Source organism: Parasteatoda tepidariorum, chromosome 10 (assembly GCF_043381705.1).
Source record: "Parasteatoda tepidariorum isolate YZ-2023 chromosome 10, CAS_Ptep_4.0, whole genome shotgun sequence".
In the NCBI taxonomy this organism is placed as follows: Eukaryota; Metazoa; Arthropoda; class Arachnida; order Araneae; family Theridiidae; genus Parasteatoda; species Parasteatoda tepidariorum.
The window spans coordinates 47298062-47320109 of record NC_092213.1 but is presented as its reverse complement, the minus strand read 5'-3'; the positions used below and the strand labels follow the sequence as shown (position 1 = coordinate 47320109).

Sequence of the window (22048 nt, the reverse complement as noted above, 5' to 3'; positions counted from 1 at the left end):
ATTTATGTTCAGACCCAAATGGGGAATTTACAAACCTGCAAGCACCCTAAATAATACTAATTGGCTCATTTATACATCACCACAACAAACTTATACAAACTTTCAAACAAATAATAAACAAAGTAAATAACTGAAATACCAAAACAAAAATAAATCTGAATTATATCAGTGCATCATATTTAATCATAAATTAATATTTAAAAATAAATAACATTAGTAATAAAATCTGCTAACTTAGTTTGATGAAAAGGTTAATAAAACAAAATTATTTATTATTTTCTTTTTTCAAACAAGCAATACCATAAAAAATTATATCTGAATAATCACAAACCTATGTTTGTGCATGATTATTACCAAGATAGTTAACCAAATGGATATTATAACTTCGGACACGTCTAAAACTTTTCAACAGCTGGGAACACATAAAAAATATATCTAGATTATTAAGTCCGTTTAGTCATTCTCTTGCGCACTATGGCCAATGCAGTCGAAGGCTTGGCCATGTTTAAGGCCAAGAATATAAAACCCAGAAAGTGTGCCACTTCTCTGGGGAAAATCTTAGTACATTTCTGATTGATTACAAGGGATGGGATGAAAATAACTAAACACTAAAAAAAATAAATCTGAATAATCTATGGATCATAGCCATTATAATATTTCATCATCAGGGGTCTGTCCAGACCGAATTTACTACCGTTTAGCGGTACTTTCACAAATTCAACTTTAGGAAAAACGGTAGTTTCACAAATTTAATTTTAGGAAAAACGGTAGTTTCACAAAATACTTTCTTAAAATTATACATTTGTATTCCTTAAGAAATGATAAATCCATATTCTTGCCATATTTTTGTGTTGGATTTTTAAATATAATTTTTATTTTTCACAAAGTATGTCTAAATTTTCACAAAATAGGTACCTCTCAGAAAAANAATGAAAAAAATTAGATTAAAAGTTGTTTAATTACCTATTTTACACTGTGTTAAATAGTTTGTGATAATAATTTTGAATGTGAAATAAAATAATATGTACGACAAAAGCACATTTATTAAGGGATTAATTATTTCTTTCGATCAATTTTTTATTAGTTAGTAACAGTTGTTTATTTTTTTGCTAGTTATTAATTGTTAACTTGCTTTCTATAATTATTAACTGTTATTTTTTTGTGATTTCTTGTTAACTAGCTTTTTTGCTAATTTTTAATTGTTAGCTTAATTTTTGTTAGTTATCCTTTGTTAATTTGCTTATTAATTGCATAGCTTACTTTAATGATTAGCTCTTACAACATTTTTTAAAATTGTGTGTCATATACAATTTAAACACACAAAAGTGCCGCGGCACAGTGGTTGAGAATCACTGATCTAGATTATTAATACACCATCTTACCAGCTGGCACTTTGAGGTTATAGGTCAGGCAGTTGTGTATCAGTAGTAATAGTAATCAGTAGTGTAATCAGTAGTAATAGTAATCAGTAGTGTATAGTAGGGCAATAAAGTGTCCCATTTGATGATATTAAGCAGTTGATTCCACTTAAGAAGCCATCCACAAATGACACACTTAGCAAGGAGGGAAGGGATTTGAAAAATTGTCACAGCTTATAACAAGGGGGTTGAAGGGTTAAGAAGACAACACACATTTCTATATTTTTTCCTATTTTTCATCATAAGTTCTTCAAAATAAATTTGTTGTCATGCTAACAAACGCCAAAAGTAAAAAAATAAAATCTGAAAATTTGATCTAAAACAAGTGTTTTGCATCAGAGCTTCTAGTATTTGTGATATTTAAAATGACACATAAAAATTACATAATGTGAAGATTTAAAGGTAGGTTGAGATAATTTAAAGTGTGAGACTTAATGAAAAAGGGTGTAGAGGGTCAAAAATATTGAAAGGAGTGTCATAGCATTTATGTTCAGCCCTTAACGGGGAATTTACAAACCTGCAGGCACCCTAAATAATACTAATTGGTCCATTTATACATCACTACAACAAACTTATACAAACTTTCAAACAAATAATAAACAAAATAAATAACTGGAATACCAAGACAAAAATAAACCTGAATTATATCTGTGCATCATAATATTTCATCATAAATTTATATAAAAAAAATAACATTAGTAATAAAATCTGCTAACTTAGTTTGATTAAAACAAATAATTTTTATACTCTTAGTATATCGTATCATTAATTATTATTTTTTTAAACAAACAATACCATAAAAAATTATATCTGAATAATCACAAACCTATGTTTGTGCATGATTATTACCAAGATAGTTAACCACATGGATATTATAACTTCGGACACATGTAAAGCTTTTTAACAGCTGGGAACACATAAAAAATATATCTAGATTATTTAGTCCATTTAGTCATTCTCTTGAGCACTATGGCCAATGCAGCCTAAGTCCAGGCCAAGGTTTAAAAGTCAGAAGGTTTTCCACTTCTCTGGTGGAAATCTTAGTTCATTTCTAATTGATTTTAATGGAACCTATGTTAAGATTCTGGATGAAAATAATAACTAAACACTAAAATAAAAATAAATCTGACTAATAATCATAGCCATTATAATATTTCATCATAAATTTATGAAGAAAAAAATCACTGGCAACAAAATCTGCTATCTTATTTAGGTGAAAAGGATAATAAAACACACTATTAAAATTTTTTAGTAATAAAGTGTAGCATTCATTTTTTTTTCTTCCAAGCAAGCAATACCATAAAACAAGAGACTATGTCAAAAAATTATATCAGAATAATTACAAACCTATGTTTGTGCATGATTATCACCAAGATAGTTAACCACACGGATATTATAATTATAACTTCAGACACATCTAAAGCTTTTTCAACAGCTGGGAACACATCAAAAAATATATCTGGAAGGGGTTTATATTTAGTCCGATCAGGCATTCTCTCGTGCACTATGGCCAATACAGTCAAAGTCCAGGCCATGTTAAAGGCCAAGAATATAAAACCCAGAAATGTTTTCCACTTCTCTGGAGGAAATCTTGGTTCATCTCTCTCTGGAGGAGGGAGATTGATTTTAACAGAACCATCCTGGGATCCGTGGATATCACCGTTCTTTTCCCTGCGACTGAGTCCATTATGCAGGCTCTCTACGTGGATGTGCAGGTCTGTTACAGGATCCCGATGGTCCTTGTTCTCCCAACTCAATCCCTTGCCCATGTTATTATTGAGAAGAAGGGGTTGCTCTTCCGCACTGGTGTTGGAAGACATTGCTATCCCAGCCTGAGAATCCGGCTTATCACAGGCCTCCTTGGAGGGTTGTTGCTCAGCAGTGGAATCAATGCTGAGGGTTTTTGTGGAGCCATCTCATGTGAGCAACTGCAAAAAACAAAAGATTAAAAAACTGCATATTGATTCAGGCTTTTTGACAGATAACAAATAAGCAGTCAGAAATCATTGAAATTTAAATATAATCAGCCTTTTCAACTTAAATTTCAGAAATGAAATTGCCCTATTTTTGCTGGTTTGGTGTTATCAGGAAGATTTGTCACTTTCCACGTTTGTTGTAATCAGGTAGATTGGTAGTTTTTCTGATTTGTTATAACCAAGAAAATTAGTTTTTTCCAGACTTGTCTTATAACCAAGAAAATTAGTTTTTTCCAGACTTGTCTTATAACCAGAAAGATTGGAAGTTTTTCTGATTTGTTATAACCAGGAAAAATAGACGTTTTCTAAGTTTGTTGCTTCAAAAAGAAAAACACCTTGGCAATTTCCCAATTTTTCCTCCTAGCAATTAAAATCTTGAAATTAATTTTAAAAAAAGATTAGATAGCAGTACAAACTGGAAATAAATATGTGTCTATAATAATGAAGTTTATGAATTTAATATTATTTTTATAATTCTAAATCTCAGTTCTGGTTTATTATAAAAAATATTATAGTTGGCATTGTGTTGGACAAGTTTATCTAGAATTAAGTTTTTTCCCTTTATTTTAAATAGTTTTCTGGGGTTGCAAAATTTACCCTAATATCGCTGGGAATCAATATCTAAACAATTAAATGCTATTAGTTACGATTTTCATTAAATGAAAGTATGATTTATAAACTTAAAGATTGAGATCATGTTCACGTTTTAAATTCACAAGAAAATTCTCTCTAAAACAATAAAGATTAAAAGAAGAAAAAACGTCTTAAAAGAGGAAACTTGGATACAACAAAGTGGCCAACAAACCCACCTTCAATAAACACTACAACACCGTCAGGTGGTCGCTATTTTGGTTTTCAACAACAGAACGCCTTTAGATACAGAAATAGCTTTGGCTCTAAGAACAAGCTAAAAGGTCGCCAGTTTCTTTCTATTTCATGTCATTCCCTAATGCCTCTTTTTTACGAAAAACGACACTCTAACCTAAAAGACCATATCGCTTCACGGATTGTTTCGGAATACACGTAATTAGAAGCAAAAACAGAAACGCACGAGTTCACATGCAACAGTGCTTTCTTGGCATATGTAACAGGTCCCAACTAAAAAGTCAGCCAAAGCCAAGCGAGGCGGCATCGCATTACGCAGAATGAATTAGAGCTAATCGTAGGTATGAAAGACATTAGATTCATTTATTCAGAGGATCAAATTGAAGTAGAGCGATTCTCTTTCCATTTAAAAAGTTCTGATGGCCAACTCTAATTAAACATACTATTCAGTCATGTGTTTAAAAACTCCCAGATAAAATTAGTAAGGTGAGAAGTTCATAGTAATAAATAATAAAAATGTTATTTGGTGTTTTTGTAAGATATTGCAGGAAAAAAAAATATCGCAATTTTTTTATTTATTTATTTTTTTTAAATCTGTTTTCAGAAACTCTATTTTAACGTTTTAAATTCTATTTAGCAATCGAAAGAAAATAATTGTCATACAACTTTTCTCGATCACACAATAGTATAAGTTTTAAACCTGTAAGTACTGAAGTTTCACCGATATAAATTATAACCCAATGAACTTTAATCCCAGTCAAGACGAATCATACATTTATAAACGCTATCTCATTTATTTAAGGTGAGAAATATTATTAAAAATTGATAAAACTGTAAAGTGAAAAATAATTATAAAGAAACTATGAATAAAAAAGGAAGTGAGGGGGAAAAAAATTATGTGAAACATTTCGAAATAAACTAATTTGCCTTCAACTTTTGTTGTTTATTTTAAACGCGAATACGGTTGAACTTTTCAATGTCTCGAGGTGAGATTAATAGACTTGAAATTGTACCGAAAAAGACATTGACATCTCACTAATTGAGAAGAAATAGTGGATTGATATGATTGTTTTAAAGAACAAGGTTCTTAACTGAAAGAATGCGTCACTTCCCTCCTCAACATTTCGTCACTAACTTGACATCTCAAGGATGATTTCTTTTAGCGTCTTTCTTAGAGAAGCGGAACAATTCTCTCAACCCATTTTTTATTTAATACGCCAGAAAACACAACAGGGAAGAAGAAAAAAATCTACTCGGCGTGAATTCTAAGATTTAATAAAGCATGTTACTCGGGTATTAAATATTTATACTTGTATTTACAACAAAAAATAAAATTGTATTATTGTATAAAAATTCTGAGAGAAAATTAACGAAACGAAACTATTTTGAACTCTTAGATCCTATATCAGTGGTTCCCAAATAGTGTTCCGCGAAACCCCAGGCCACCGGTGGGTCAATATTGTTCCGAAAGCAACTCCAGATATGATTTTTAAATCCTTTAATTATATCTATCCATTATTTATTAAATATTTTGGGCTTTTCTTTGAAATTATTTATGAAATGTACCATCAAAAATAAAAGAAAATTTTTAAAAAAAATCAAATAGCAATATATTTAATAAGTTATGAAAAATTTATAACAATTGGCATTAGTACAGCATTTTTCGAATTTTTAATTCAAAATAAAGTCACCAATTGGGTATAATATAAAAAAAACACAACTACTTTCACTTAGTAGGAATAACATTTACCATGACGCAATGCTAAATTCTATGCCACTATCCACATAAATCAATTATTAATCAAAAATCGAATATCAATTACTTTTCTTTATAATGCAATAAAATCTGGCGAGCAGCTATTTAAACGATCAAACACTTAGTTTGTTTATTTGTGGCTTGAAGTTAGGCTCGCAGAAAATGCCGTTCATGGGTTAAATTTAGTAGGAATAACACAACCTGTGACGTAGGCTATAGTATACCCAATTCAAAAATAAGCAAATATTTTTCTAATAAAAATTTTAAGGCTGATTTTCGAAGGCTTTGTCGTAATATGAAATTATGCTTTTTTTATAACTGTTACTCATGACTGTTAGGTAAAGTTTAGCCTATTTAAAGCTTATTTTGAATGTCTACGCTTATTTTGAATATGGCCCAAAACGTCAATATAGAGAAAAGTCACAGTTTTGTGAAAATGAAAAGCATTTGAGTTCTAATTTTATAATATTTAAAAACTTACTCCATGCTGCATTACCTGGGTTCATAAAAGTTTGCAAAAACAGAGAATAAGGCAGTGATTTGGATAATTTTCATCTAGGTGGGAAAATGACGCCAAATTGGCGAGTTTTAAAAAGTTTAATAACTTTTTAAATATTTAAGTTATTTGTCTATTCTAAAGCCCAGAGAGTTCTTCACGACAAGAATGAATGAATAAATATATATATATATTAGTTAAAAATCATCGCATTGCTTCAAGAGTAAGGCATTTAAACTAAGGCCTTTTCATTTTTCTTGGCGACAGAGTCTCGAAAAACTGCGTTAAGCAATTATAACAGTTCGTTTTTATTTAAACAAAAACTTCAGCTTATTTTACTTATTTTTAGCTTATGCATATATCAAAAACAGATTCAGAACTGGACTAGTTGCTGCTCCAGACCAGTAAATTCAACTCTTAGCCATAAAACCTATTTTTAGGACAATTATTGTAAAATAATGAAACCATTTCGTTCTTCACATTAAATAACTGCAACCTAAATAGTAGACTTTCTTTGGGTTTTTTTTTCTGTTCATAATTTTTGGCAAACTTAAATTAAAAACTCAGGGTTCCACATAGATTTCTGGTTTAATAGTCGAAAAAAATTGGGAACCGCTGCCCTACATAATCCATTTAAAAAAGATAAAGCGGACGAACTCAGTCACAAAAACTATAAACAAGATAGCAGAATACATAACATAAGTATACTGAATATGTAGAAGTAATCCAATGATACTATACTGAATAAAGAAGAAGCATGCAGATCATAAATAATCTAAATAAGAAGTATACTAAGTAAACAAATCATAACATCGAAACAAAATGAGGATCATTTACATATTAGTTAAATGATAAAATTATTTTAGAGTGTTTATTTGTACGAAAAACGGAAGTCAAGCAATTTCTGGAATTGCAACAGTAAGGAAGAAAGAAAAAAATACAATTTCTGGAATTGCAACAGTAAGGAAGAAAGAAAAAATCCAATCTTTAGACATCATCAATACAATGGCATGCAAAACTGAATACTACCAGCTAAGTAATGGCACATTTTCTAATAATTCTGATGATAATGTCACAAATCTCAAGTACAATCCGACAGCAATAAATAGAACTATTGTAAACATAGGTGATTTTTAAAACGCCGAGTGAGGAAAAAATAAGAAGTTGAGAAATAGGCATGCGGGGCACGTAATCACAGCTATCACAACAATTTCTTAAACGACTCATTGTTTAAAATCCTGTTTTCTTGAAACGCTCATTTTCATGTAAAACAAGGTTGTTGAATTTTTAAAGCGATCACGCGAATGATATACGAAACACTCGAAAATGTTTTCCGTAACAATATAGAATAAAATCTTTCGTGGTTTATTTATATGAGAATAAATTGCACCATAAAAATTACGAGTGATGTATAATGTAAGTGATTACAAATAATCATAATTTACGATTACAATTGCAATTATAACTACAAGCAAATAGATGTGATTAAAATAGTAATTTTGATTACAAATAATCATAATTTACAAATGCAATTGTAATCTTTATTATAAATACAGAAAATCTTAATTTATCATGAAAAGCAATCGTAATTTACAATTACAACTGTAATTATGATTACAATTAAAAACGCTAACAGTAAACTTTATTACGACGAAATCGAAAATATGTCACACTATATCCCACCCTGGTACACAGTTTGCCACCGTAAGATTCGTTAATATTCGATTTCTGGCATTATTTACCTGGAAAATGCGCATTTAAAACTTAAGCACTCGATATTAGAGAAAAACAGTCTTGATTACAACGTAATCAATTACCTTAAGTCCCACTCTGGTGAACAATCTGTCACCGTAAGTTTCATAAACATGCGTTTCCTTGCATTATTTTCCTGGCCAATGCACCTACCTTTAACTCTCGCAGCGCTCGAGTGCCATTTGCAAACAACTGAAAGTTACAATGCCCGAGTGCTTTCAAAAATAGGTAAATAAAAAAAATTAATAAGTTTAGGTAAAAGCAGGAATAACAGTTATCCTCAACTCAATATAAAAATTTATTTCAGAAGAAAGTAATTTAATATGCTCTTCACCCAGCAATTTTATCACCTTTCTCAGTGATCCAAACTTCCAAAAACGATAGTAAAAAGAGGAAAGTTAAAAGCTTAATATTCTATTCCAGACGACGACGTCAGGTCCAGAAAATGTCATAAAAATAACCCACCATCATCCGTTGTCCACAACGATCGATGAAAAACATGAATATTGATGAAGGGGCAAAACTTTAAGTAATAACCAAGCTGGGCGGAAGATAATGGACTATGGATTTCAAAGATCCAAGGTTCGCTCTCCAGCAAGTAGGACAGCGTGTTGGACTTCAATTCGAAGCACACCCAAAATTTCGTGCGTAATGCCAAATGACACGAGGAGTGAGTCAGTTGTTATGACGACATTACAGCTCCACAACGCCCAATCCCCCGAGATAAAACCAGAGATGGGAATTTTTTTTTTCTTTTCTTCTTTCTTAGCTCTTGTCTGTCTTCCGAGACGTCAGTTTTCTTATTGATCGGAAGAGAACGAAAAAAAAAGAAAAAAAATCTCGTCCTCCCCCCCCCCAAAGCCTATTTTAGTCGAGAATCGGGAATGGATTATAATCTGACCATCCCCCAGATAGCCCGGAAAAGGGGCGACCGCCTCAAAGTCTGTGAATTTAATGATCCAGGGCTTTGGTAGCCAGGGCATATAAAGGCTCTGCATTTCATTTGTGCAATACAGCGTAAACGAATGGGAGAAAATGCGAAATATAGGTATTAATGGAGCTTCAGGGGAGAAAATATCTTTCGATTCACCATGCACATGCACATACATGACAAATATTTTTTAATAAATATTTTAGTCGTTCTGCGCTCCCTTAGGGGGGAGAGGGCTCTCTATTTTTTAGAATGGGAAGAGGCCGTAAATGAATAATATTCACAAACCACAATGTGAGAAAATACATTTCCCTCTTCCGTGGAATTTTAATACAACATATGATAAAAAAAATTTAAAAAATTTCACAAAGTGAATATTTATATACAGTTGAGGGATAAAATAACTACTCCCAGTTGTACGGATGGGAACGAGGGCTATAACTAGAGGCTGTTACATTGTGAATGCACAAAAATATCATAAATATTTAATCATAACTAAAAACTATACTAGTTCTAGAACTGCCTTATAAAATACTAGAATGGACTTACAAAATACTAGTTTGATTAAGGCATTGCACACTTTAAACAAATACACACTTTACCACAACCACAATTAAAAATAAGATAATTAACATAATTAATAATGCAACTTTATGCCTATTACATATTCTCAAAAATATTATTTTTTAGATGAAAAAAATCATTAAAAATAATACGTTAACGTACGTAAGTAGACATTTTTAATAGTTAACATAAGTGAAAATTACTACAAAAACCACATTTACTAAATCAAATGGCTAAGTTTCGATCGTTATAATGGAATGAACAGTTCAATGCGGATGTTCTAATTATCGGCCATTAAAATAACATTAAATTTATGTAATAGTAAACGGGACTTCAGGTATCGGTCGTTGTAATGAAAAGGTCGCTGTAATGGAATCGAACTAACGAGAGCAGGCTGTATTTTTCAAGCAAACCAGTAATTTAAATTGCTATATATATTAAAATATTATGCATTTTAATCATTATAGTTAGGACATTTAATCATTTTATCATTATTGTAAGGACATTTAATCATTATAATTAGGACATTTAATCATTATTGTAAGGACATTTAATCATTATTATTATGACAATAGACATTTAACCATTATTGTTCAGATGTTCTCCCAGTCAAAGCTTTGTTCTATTTTTATGAATTCAAACTATTGAATATCATAGATTGCATGAAGAAGAAGAATATCAATAAAGTAAATACCCGGAACATACATTCCGTGTGTATATTTACGTAAGCTTTCTAATATCGAACGCGGACAGTCGAAATCGATCCCTCGAATCATACATCATTTCATCATCAATTTCCAAGTGATGAAGCGATTCACGTCATGACGTAAATATCTATTCACCCTACTCAAGCATTAGCCATGTGCATGCAATTCGAAATGATATCTCAGCTACAAGAAGTTGACGTGTTAAAAACTTAATTTAAATCTTGCGCAACCATGACCGTAAGAGCTTATCTTTCTTCACAGATAACATGCTTGAAGAAGTCTTTATTTTTATTTATTTATTTAATGGAACATAGTAATGCAAAAGGCGGATTGTTACATTCAAAACACTTAAAGCACTCTTTTTAAACATGTTTTTGCATTAAAAAAATTAAAACATTGGTTCAAAAAAATTCATGAAGAAATGTTTTTCTGTTGGGTTAAAAAAAAATCGGTGCAACGTTTCGTTTACAACATTTTGTTTCAAAACACTCGCTTTTAGCACTTTTAAATGTTAATAGTTTATAGCAACCTTTAGCTACAAATACGACAAAAAAATTTCATACAGAAATCTGCTGCTAAGTTAGAAACTATAAAAGAAAATTGCAAAAGAATCGCTTGGTTTATTTTTTTTCTTCTAATTATTAGTAATCTACAATTTATTATTTAGAGCATAAAATAAATGTTAAACCAAAGATAAATTTTATAAGTATTACACTTTTTTCTAAACAACTAAATAAATTGTATTTTTAAATCATTTCTTTCACATTCACAATATAATTTGCATGGAAAATATATAACAAACGTGAGCATTAAAAATATTTTAAACGGGAAAAAACATTTTTTTTTGTTCCTCTTAAAAAAAGATTTTTACTAACTCCGTGCAAAAAATAGATTTATCAAGTTGAAAAAAAAGGGAGGAATAATGGCAAAAATATTAACAATGAACGAATGGAAACAATAAATATTTATGGGTTTAAAAATAGAATTTAGAGCACAGTACAAAGAAAGACCATTAAAAATTTACAAACAGTTGCTACTTTGCTTACATACAATTATTGAACGCATCCCATCAATATTGAAATGCCCCAGACGCAATATCATTTACATATCAAAGAATATAAGCAGACGTTCCGAATCATTATCATACTAAAACAAAGTAAAATTGGAAAATAACTTTAACGTACTATTAGTAATAGCAGATTAAAATACAATGCTGAAATATAAATCAATTTCTGAAACCAAAACGTACTTTTGTACAATAGCCAGCTTTATAAAGATACAACTAAAAAAGTTAATGATACCTTCACCTAAGTTTTGTTCAATATTTTAGATTTTGATCAACGAATAAAGCGTGAATTGATTTATCCGCCAATTTTTCATTGTATTTTTGTACCATTAGATAAGCATAAAATTTGAATTTTTAAAACAGCCGAAAAATGATATAAAATATGTCATTTCTGATCAGTTTCATTTTCTATAAAATTAACTCAACAGAAATAGACAAAGAAAAAAATATAGTATTTGTTAACAATTTGATTTGATTTTAGACTAAGTTATTTCGTTTCGGTTATTTTATTTTATAATTTTATAACCGTCGTTGAACATCTGACCCAATTTTTGGGTTTACTTGTACTAATGTTAAACTACGTAGCCTTTTAATTTTGAACCCAATCCAGAAGACAAGGAAACTCCTGGATCAAGTATTGAGAGAAATTTGCCTTCCTTCGTGGAGACCTTTTTGATGGAACTAACCCGCATTTGCGTTACAAGGAGAGAAAGACCACGAGAATCTCCAACGGTTAGCCTGACGGCAAGGGGACTCGAACCTACGATCCGTCTACCACTGAGGATATTTCACGTTAGTATTGTGGTCGGTGCAAGCTGGATGCGTATAGACCAGCAATCGCTAGGATTCGAACCCAGTTCACCTCATTGGAAGGCGAACGCTCTACCATGTCAGGCGTCTCTCGTTTCGGTTATTGTAAGAAATAAAATAATAAATAAATAAAAGAAATTAATTGAAATAAGAATTTTTCATGTAGATTAACTAAAATTAGAAAGCATAAAATTTTTGCACTAAACAATCCAGATCACTAAAATAAAAAAATTAGCTATTAATTACATAATTTTATTATGTTAAAGTTATAATGCTTTGCACATTATTTTACTCACTAACACACAACATTTAAACAAATAACAAAAGAACTTTTTTGTAAAAAAAATTTTTGCTGATTTTAGCCCCGCCAAGTTATACCAACTTGAAATTTAATTCTGCCCCATTGCTATGAAGCGTACTTAAACTTAGGTGAAACTTTAAAAGAGAAAGAATATTTCACTCGTTGTGTAATAAATGTTTTTGATTTTGATTACACCACTGTTTTTCTTAGTACAAAGTAAGAGTAGTACAAACTTTGTACTAAGAAAAGAAACACTAAATTAAGTAAGAGTAGTGCAAAATTTCGTAACAAAGTAAGTACTGAATCATTGTCCCTGGTGGTTACAACTGAATTCGCTCACATACGTAAATATTTACATTTATTATTGTAACAGCGGAGCATGTGTAAATGTTTAATAAACCAATGCTTTTGATTTAATAAAATTTAGTGAACTAATTACTAAAAAAATATAATTAACGGTACAAAAATTTTAAAAAAACTAGCTATCTTAAGTTGATTGCGTAAGTAAAAAACAAGAGTTGAATCATTCCCTGGTGATAAGAACTGAACTCGCAGTATAGGTATACTTAGAATTAATATTACACACAGCGAAGCATGTGTAAATGTTTAATAAATCGCTGCTTTTTATTAAATAAAATTTAGTGCACTAATTATTAAAAAAAAGGATAAAAATATTTTCGTACAAAAATTACAAAATGTAGCTGCCATATGTTGATTGCATAGGCAACAAAATACGAGTTGAACCATTCCCTGGTGGTTACAACTCAACTCATAACATACGTAAATATTTACCATTTAACATTACACACGCCGAAGCCTTAAATGTTTAATAAACTACTGCCTTCCATTTAATAAAACTTAGTACACTCATTTTAAAAAAAATTAAAAAGACAAAATAAAATTTTAAGAAATGTAGCTACCTTCAGTTGGTAGCGTAAGTAACAAAACACGAGTGAATCATTCACTAGTGTTAACAACTGAACTCGCAGCATAAGAACGCGTAGGTAATAAGAACGCGCAGCAATAAGAACGCGTAATAAGAGTAATAAGAACGCGTAATAAGAGTAATAAGAACGCGTATTAAGAGTAATAAATGTTATAAGAAAGCGTAATAAGAGTAATAAAAATGTAATAAGAACGCGTAATAAGAGCAATAAGAACGCGTAATAAGAGCAATAAGAACGCGTAATAAGAGCAATAAGAAAGCGTAATAAGAGCAATAAGAACGCGTAGCAATCACACACCTCCGAATACATACAGATAACACTAACCAAACAAACAAAAATATGCACAAAAAAAAAAACTTTTACTTACAAAATAATGTCATCGTTTCAAAACACAGGGACAATTATACTTGAAAAATATTTTCAATTATTTTTGATTAGATTTTAAATGCAGAAAAAAAAACTGGTAGATCTGAATTGCTTCAGGTCAAATTATAAAAGGAGAGATAGACAGCTCGATAACTTATTTAAGCGTACTCATGACGTCGGAATGTATTTGATAAAAAGCGGCGGATCATAGAGACTGATAAGACTAGATTGATCTAGTAGAACAGAAAGAAACGATACAAGTTTCTACATTTTAAGTTCATAATCACTACAGTCATTTTAAGAGAATTTTCGGTTAGTTAAGGGATCCTTCACAAAATAGTTTACCACTAAAACGGATTCATTACTAAATAGTTTGTTAAAACAGACCTTTCCTAAAATATTTTATCGTAAAAACGGACCCTTCACAAAATATTTTATCACGAAAACGAACCTTCACAAAAGATTTTTATCACTAAAATGAACCATTTACTAAAAAATTTTATCATGAAAACGGACCTACACAAAATTTTTTCTCAGTTAATAATTTTAAAACTAGTGTTACACCTTCCCAAAAAACAGGATCTTAATTTTTCATATTCACGTAATTACTAAATTCACAATTTCACAAAAACGGACTTTAAAAGTCTTGGAATAACACATGAACACCATTCAATTGAAATTAAAAGTCTAATAAGAGTTTGCTTTACTCATATTGACTTTAAAAAAAATAATAAGCAGGAGGATTGCTTGTTTTCAAATCACACACTTAAATATTTGAAATGGAATCAGTGAAAATTTAACAAATACGAGACAACTAATAGCAAATTGCGCTGTTAAAAATTACAAATGCGACTATAAATAAAATTATTAATAAATGCTAACAATTTCAAGGTCAGCGTTTCTGAAATAAGAAAGACAAAACTCTTGAGGAAGCTACAGCAAAATTAGACGTTTCCTTTCAAAATCCTAAAGTTAGAAATGTTAATAGCTATAATTAAAATTTTGAAAACACTTCTGAGAAAAGAGAATCCAGGAACAAAATGTGTTTTGAAATAAGTAAATAGAAAATTAATTAGTAAGAACAAAAAAAAAAGATGTTTACTGAATACTTCGACGATTATTGTAGAGAATATAAAACTTTCCTTTCAACATTAAATTAAAATTTAGAATTTGCCATTTAAAGCAACAGATCAGCTTTTAATTTTTGCACGACTGCCATCAAAAAATAATTTAATTCACAAAATTTTGATGTTTTATTCAATTAAAAACATATTGTTTTAAAAAGGTGTTGAATAATATTAAAAAATACAGGCAAATTCACCATTTATATTTTTATGTATGAATGTTAGAATTTGTTTTTTGAATTTTACACATCTCTTAGGCTATTATTCCTACAAGATAGTTTTGTTTTGATAGTTTAGTGATTTCTTATACCCCATTCTATTCAAACGTTTAAAATTGAAAATGATTTCTCATTTTTCGAAGCATTAGTCCAACTAAATTCGTTAAATTACTGTAAAATGAGACAAATCAAAATACTTGTGAAGGAACAGTTCAAAATCAGAAGATTATCAGCCCAAAACTTTTCTGGTAGATTGAAAATATTTTAACGAAAGCTAATGCAGATCTTTTGTAATTAAGTGTGAAAAAGTTTTTAGTTTTCTAATTTTTAATTTAGTAATAAATAGTTTCAGCTAACGATTCGATAAATTATATATTTTGGTAATAGTTTTATAATTTAAAGCCAACTAACTGCTCTCAAGGGAAGGTGGGTTACACATAGCATTGCATCAATATTTATATTATCTGCTTCAATGCAATTTATACTCATTTCAATTCTCATTAGCTTAATTATTTTTTTATAATTAAAATTGTAGTCAACAAGTTTTGCCAGTTTATTACAAGTTTGCCAGCAAACTCCTCTTGCAACTCGCAAGTTTCGCATCAGGCATATTTTCAAAACAATGACCGGGTGTAAAATATAATTCTACGGCTACGCATTATACGGGCTATCTAAATTTGAAACATAATTTTAACAGATTTCCTTCAACAAAAATAAGAGGTAAATACGTGTCAGAAAGTAACAATTTTCTTTCCTTCGCAAGACGAAAACAAAAGAACGAAAAGAAAAATGGCTTGAGTTCTTAAACGAGCCTAAGAACAAGCGTTCTTCCCATTTTTCTTCAAACCTTTTCTTCTAAGAGAATGTAAATATGGTATCCACTTAATGTCACGGAAGAATTTTAAAGGAAAGCGGAAAAAAATACTCAGTTTTTGCTTAATAGGAAGCTTACGAAGGAAAAAGTAATTTATGCTTTCAGCGAAGCAATGCAGTATCGTTTATTAACACGAATTAATAACTTTAGTAATATAATTTTAGTAAAGATGACCAAGAGTGCGAAAACTTCATATGATTTTAAATTTAAAAATATTATTTATATATCTTTTAATTTTTAAGACAAAGACAGGGTGAGTAGCTAAATCTTTCAACAAAAATAAGCACCTTTCAAGTACTTTTCAAGCACTAAAAATATTTTTTAAAGACTTTACATGATTGTGATAAAATAGCTAGTTTCTGCCAAAGAACTCTTTTCTTGATTACATTAGCCACCATAAAAAGAAAAGAGATTTTTCGGTTCGATTTCACAGGGTGGAAAATGAAGCCTGAAATTGAGAATCTCTCGCAAAAGGCAGCAGAGTGAGTGCAAGAATAATTCCCACTGAATCCAGCTCAGCATACGCACATGCGGACCCGCAAGTATTTCATCAGACATGTAAAATGATTGGCGCTTTCATACGCAAAGGAATGACGGTACGTTGAATAGAACAAAGTGAGAACCACACTTTCGCATATGTGGCGAATATCGACACGGTGAAGGAAAAAAAAAATCTTTTTCGAAAAGGGAAAATTAAGCACTTTTTAAAAACACCCAATAAAAAAAAGCACCTTTAAGGGCTTTTAATAAAACAAAAATCGAAAACAAGCACTTTTTAAAAAAGTTAAGCACCCTGATAGATATAGAATTTATTAGTATTACACTAAAAAACTTAGTTATGATAATTATAAATTAAAATAATTGTGCCCCCCCCCAAAGCTAATTTTTTTCATTATCAATTAGGTAGTTTACTTCTACCATAGAGTTAGCACGGTAATTAATAATTGTAAGTTGCATCTGCCCAATTTGACAAGTAAAAAAATTTTTCATTTCTCAAATACGAAAACATTTCTAAAAATAATTCGAATTTAAAAAAAATAGTAATAATAAATAAAAAAAAGGAAGATTCCACGCTGTCTACCAAGCTTCCTCTCATATAAAATGAGTGCTGATTTTTGAATGTCGGGATAAAACAATCAAATCTTTTGACGAGAATGGGTAAAAAGAATAAAAAGTGAGAAACAATTTTCCCCTTATCCTTCAGCCTGAACCGTTAGCAGCAGGAAATTAAGAGGTGAGTAACCAAATGCGGATGACGGCTTCAACGAAAGAGGAATTGATCATTATTAATCAGAATTAGAGCTTATTTTCAAATTGGCAAATAACAAAGAGCATATTTTAAAACGACATTAAAACACCAGATGAGTAAAAATAAGTCAATTTTAGTCTTGGAAAAAAAAAATCACTAAATTGAAATTGGTAAATTATTATCGAACTAATAATTCGATTAGGTCCTCAATTAACTGTGCCTAGAGCTCTGCGGCAGAATTTTTTCGAGCTTTTGGCGACAATTCTTCCAAACTTTAATACCTTTCTGAAAGAAATTTTTAATAGTAACAAATATATATGTCACTCACTTAAAGCAACAATAGCGCTTTGTGTTTATATAAAAAAAAAGCTTTTATGTATGTAATAAAACTGCATACATTTTTTTAAAATTATAAATGTAGATTTTTATAATCTAGATACATAAGATTGCATATTCAAATATTATGGGTAATATTCTCCCTTTTTGACGAGGAAAAAGCACACTAACTATTTCATTTTTCGCAATTCGTAAATTGTCATCACGTTTAAAAAAAAATTAAAACTCGATGAAATTCTTGGCAGTAAGAAAATCGAAATCACGAGAAATCGGATCCTTCATAAAACGTTATTCAAATACGTGTTTCGTTTAAAAATTCGCTTGTTGTAATAAATATTGTATATTTCTACAACATTGATATTTTTTTAAGGACTTTGTGGAATTTATAGCTATAACTGCCGAAACAATTGACCGAAAAAACGGTTACGTTCATTCGTTAAAAAGTAAATACTCAAATGCGTGATTCGAATTTCTCTCATTATACAAAATATATCGAGATCTTTAAAAACCATGTATAAATGAATATCAATAACTGTCAAAAAACAATCGAAACACCACATTAGATTTGCTATACCATTGGTGTAAATTGAGCGCGTCAAAAAGTGATTAAGTATTTAAATGCGTGATACTAATTTTACGTGTAGAAATATAAAATAAGAACTACATAGAAATCGGTAGCAATGACTACCGAAAAGTCGGTAAAAAGGTGAAATCTCCGCATTAGAGGTAAATAATCACATGCGTGAGTCGTAATAATATCGGGTATTTTTGACGTCAGTAATCGGCGCTCTGCAGGTAGTAAAAGTAGAGAATGATTTGTAAAAAATATTAAATAAATTTATTACTTATAAAAATGAGAAAAATAAGTTAATTTATTATTTATTCATCCTTATTTAAAATGACTTTTCTTTTTAGTATGATCTCAATTTTCAACAAAATCACAAACACGGGACTCTTTGTAAAAGATACAAATTTATAGCTAATTTCGCATTCATAAAATTAGTTAATCTTCCTAGAAATCACAAAAGTCTAGAGCAGGGGTTTCCAACTTACATGATGCCGGGGGTGGCAATTAAAAACACAAATCAAATGGCGGGCCTCAACTTTATAAAAAATTTCTGTAGAACTCTTTTATGTATGAAGGAACATTAAATATTACTGTCAGATTTTTACCAAGTTGTACAAAACAAAAGTATTGAATTACAAATTAAAAGTAGATTTTTCAAAATATTTAATTGTATATTAAAAAAATTCGGGCTACAATAACTTTAATATGTATCCATGTATTAAACAATTAATGTGAAACAGATATCTAATTGTTAATATATAAAACTTTAAAAAGGTTGGTATTAAAATTTACATAGTAGTACACAAAATGTTCAGCGACAAATTTGAGGTTTGTCTGCTGCAACCACCAGAGAATAGATATTTAAATTTAAAATTTACAAATGTGTGTGTAAATATTTTCGTCCAAAATGAGTGGTTTCAAAAAGTTAAATCGGAGAATTTCTTCGAGAAAATTTTTGATACATGCATGCTAAATTATATTCACAAAAAGTGAAGTAAAAAAGAGCAACATACACGATTATTTTTGTATCTGAACAAATATTTTCTTGGATGCAAAACCTGAGAAATATTTTTTTTTTTTTTGCACCGTTGGTACGATAAATTTCGCAGAAAGAAAGAAATTAGGCTTTTATTAACGAGAAAATTATTTGAAACCCATATAGATTTATTATGAAAATTGTCTGCAAAAAAAAATTACATCTAATATATTTTAGTTCGCGGGCCGCCAGTTGGAAACCACTGGTCTAGAGAGACCACAGCGTATAAATATTTTAACCGGGGTTTACAAATATGTCGATGTTTATAGAATCAAACCTACATCAAGATATTTTCAAAATATTTCTCAATGATGGTAAAAATTCTTTACAATACGCCATAAAACGTACGCATATCCCAAAGTCATCAAAACCAAAAGCAGTAAATATTATATTCTTCACAATAAAACTACTTTTTTACAACAAATCGTTGATTCGGAAGTTTTATGGCAGACGCTTAGTAAAAGAAAATAAATAAAAAAAGCAAAAACTTGCATAACACCTGCCTTGACCCTTAAACACTTTTTCCACTCAGGTAGACGTATTAACTTTCTCAGGCGAATGACAACAAAGAAAGAATGAAATCACACACTCGTTTAAAACAGGAACTGCTTCCAATTTAGTTAACCACAATATGAAGTAAAGGATATTTTAAGTAAATAAAAACTCCCATGTAGATAATAGATATAATTAATCACTAGTAAATTTTTAATTTATTCCCTTCCAATGCATGTATTTTAATAGCCCATATTCACTTCTTTTTTAACACTATTTCGAGTTTCTTCTTTCTGCATCTGAGTAATAAGAATCGACTTTCCTTTTCAAATGGTATATTAAATTATCATACAGATACTAATTATTTTCAAAAAGTGTTTAGTATTAGTTTAATACAGGTTAGTTTAATACTAATTAACTGTTTAAAGAGAATTAAATTAATTTAAAAAATTATATTATTGGAAGCAATTAATTAGAAGTAAATTTTAGAACCAAAACCATAGTATTAGTTGAAAATTAGTAAAGCGTTTCCTTTGTAAGCTTGAAATACGAAAAGAGAAGAATCATAAGAAAAGAAATTATAATTTTTGAAACCGTTTGAAAGACTAAATATAAATACGTTTTAATCTTTTCTTCAAAAAATAAATAAAATTGCTCCCATTTTATTTCATAAGTTTTTCTCAAGAAAAGCTTTATGTTTTTTCACAAAAAAATTGTTTCTCTCAGCAACTAAATATATTTTTTTATACCCTGACATCCCAGAAATGTCTTATTACTTCCAATCATGAGGATTATCATATTATAGCAAAATAAATATATTTTACAAGATTAATATTGATAGCACACGTGATAATTATAGTTTCTGGTTTGAATGCCAACAACTGGTAGGTAGCCAACACAGATCAATGTGTTTAAAAAAAATTACCCATAGGACTAAAACTTTCTAGCCATCGGGTTAACCGTTGAGGATTTTTACGGTTTCCCTGTTCGTGTACCACTGAGGCGAATTATTTTCACTTAAAAAGTGTTCACGATAACGAGTCTGTCCGATATGCGACTCAGGTTCATGAAGTTTCCTTGTCTTTTGAGTGGGATAAAAAATTACAATGATGTGCATAGGATAGAATGTTATTGCCTTAAGTGAAATTCTTCTTAATTAATTCTTAAATTGAATTTAGGGAAATAATCAAGCGCAAAAAAAGAAACAAAATATAATGAAATTCATTAAAAAAAATAAAAAAATAAAAGAAATCCTATTAACTTTTAACAGATATTGGAATGGTGGATTTAAAAATATCAATAGTTGTAAAGAATTTAACATTTATTTCACATCATAAGATAAATGTGTTATCCAATTTACGATTGTTAAGACAGAAACATGCGGCAAGCAATGTGACTTAGCGGATTCTTTAATTTGTTTAAAGTGACGTCATAGAAAAACAGGTGAAATGTAGGCAGGCGCTTGAGTCACCAGCCAGATGACCTGGCAAAGCCGAGCGTCATTATTACATCCGAAAGCAGCCGTAAGAAAATATTAACTACTTTTTTAAGAAAGTTCTAACAGAACTGTCTCACTTTTACGTCACAAAATGAATTTCATTTAGTGAACACAAAAAGAGAAACGGTTGAACGAAATTTCGTTTTTACCGGTGCCCAGCCGACAGTCAGTGACATTATTTTAATGCAACAAAATTAAAATAGCTTGTCACGGGAATTCAAAATTCAATGATAATATCTAAAACAATCCGTAAGAGAATACGATGTTACATAAAATTGTATGACACATTTTCTATTTGGCCATAGCACAGTAAAAAAAAAATTTATACGTTTAAACTCTTACTATGACAAAGATATTTAGAAGTTAAAATTTTGAATTTATTTATTTGCAAGTTAACCCTTAAAAGAAGATACCGGTGCCCATTATATATAATTTTTTTTCTTACGCTCTACATTTCATGCAAAAATATATTTTGGTATTTTTTAATTATTGAAAACAGTTTAATAGTTAATAAATAAAAAAATATGTCAGGTTATGGAAATTATATTGTATTAAAATATAAAATCCAAAAAAAGTAGCTTGAAAAAAAAAATTTCATTCATATTCAAACACCTATCAATAAAATTGATTTTGCAAATTAAAGAAATTTCAATGATGAATAACTGTTTTTCTTAGATTCGAATAAGTTAAAAATTGAAAAATGATTGTTTGGAAGATTTTACCTTTTACGCAGAAAAA

At 29.8% G+C, this 22048-nt stretch overlaps 1 protein-coding gene across 6 annotated transcripts in view; it reads right to left on the bottom strand.

Moving 5' to 3' along the window:
* LOC107455859 (phosphatidylcholine:ceramide cholinephosphotransferase 1) overlaps positions 1-22048 on the bottom strand; it is a 75884-nt gene that overhangs the window by 15518 nt on the left and 38318 nt on the right. For 5 of the 6 annotated variants that reach the window (XM_043045120.2, XM_071186770.1, XM_043045116.2 and 2 more), the window contains one exon: positions 2766-3346. In XM_043045120.2, the coding sequence (XP_042901054.1) occupies positions 2766-3238 (473 nt within the window). In that variant the 5' untranslated portion in view covers positions 3239-3346. Of the gene's footprint in view, positions 1-2765; positions 3347-13916; positions 16180-22048 lie in introns of those variants that run through there. The other variant, XM_043045117.2, reaches the window with a different exon arrangement.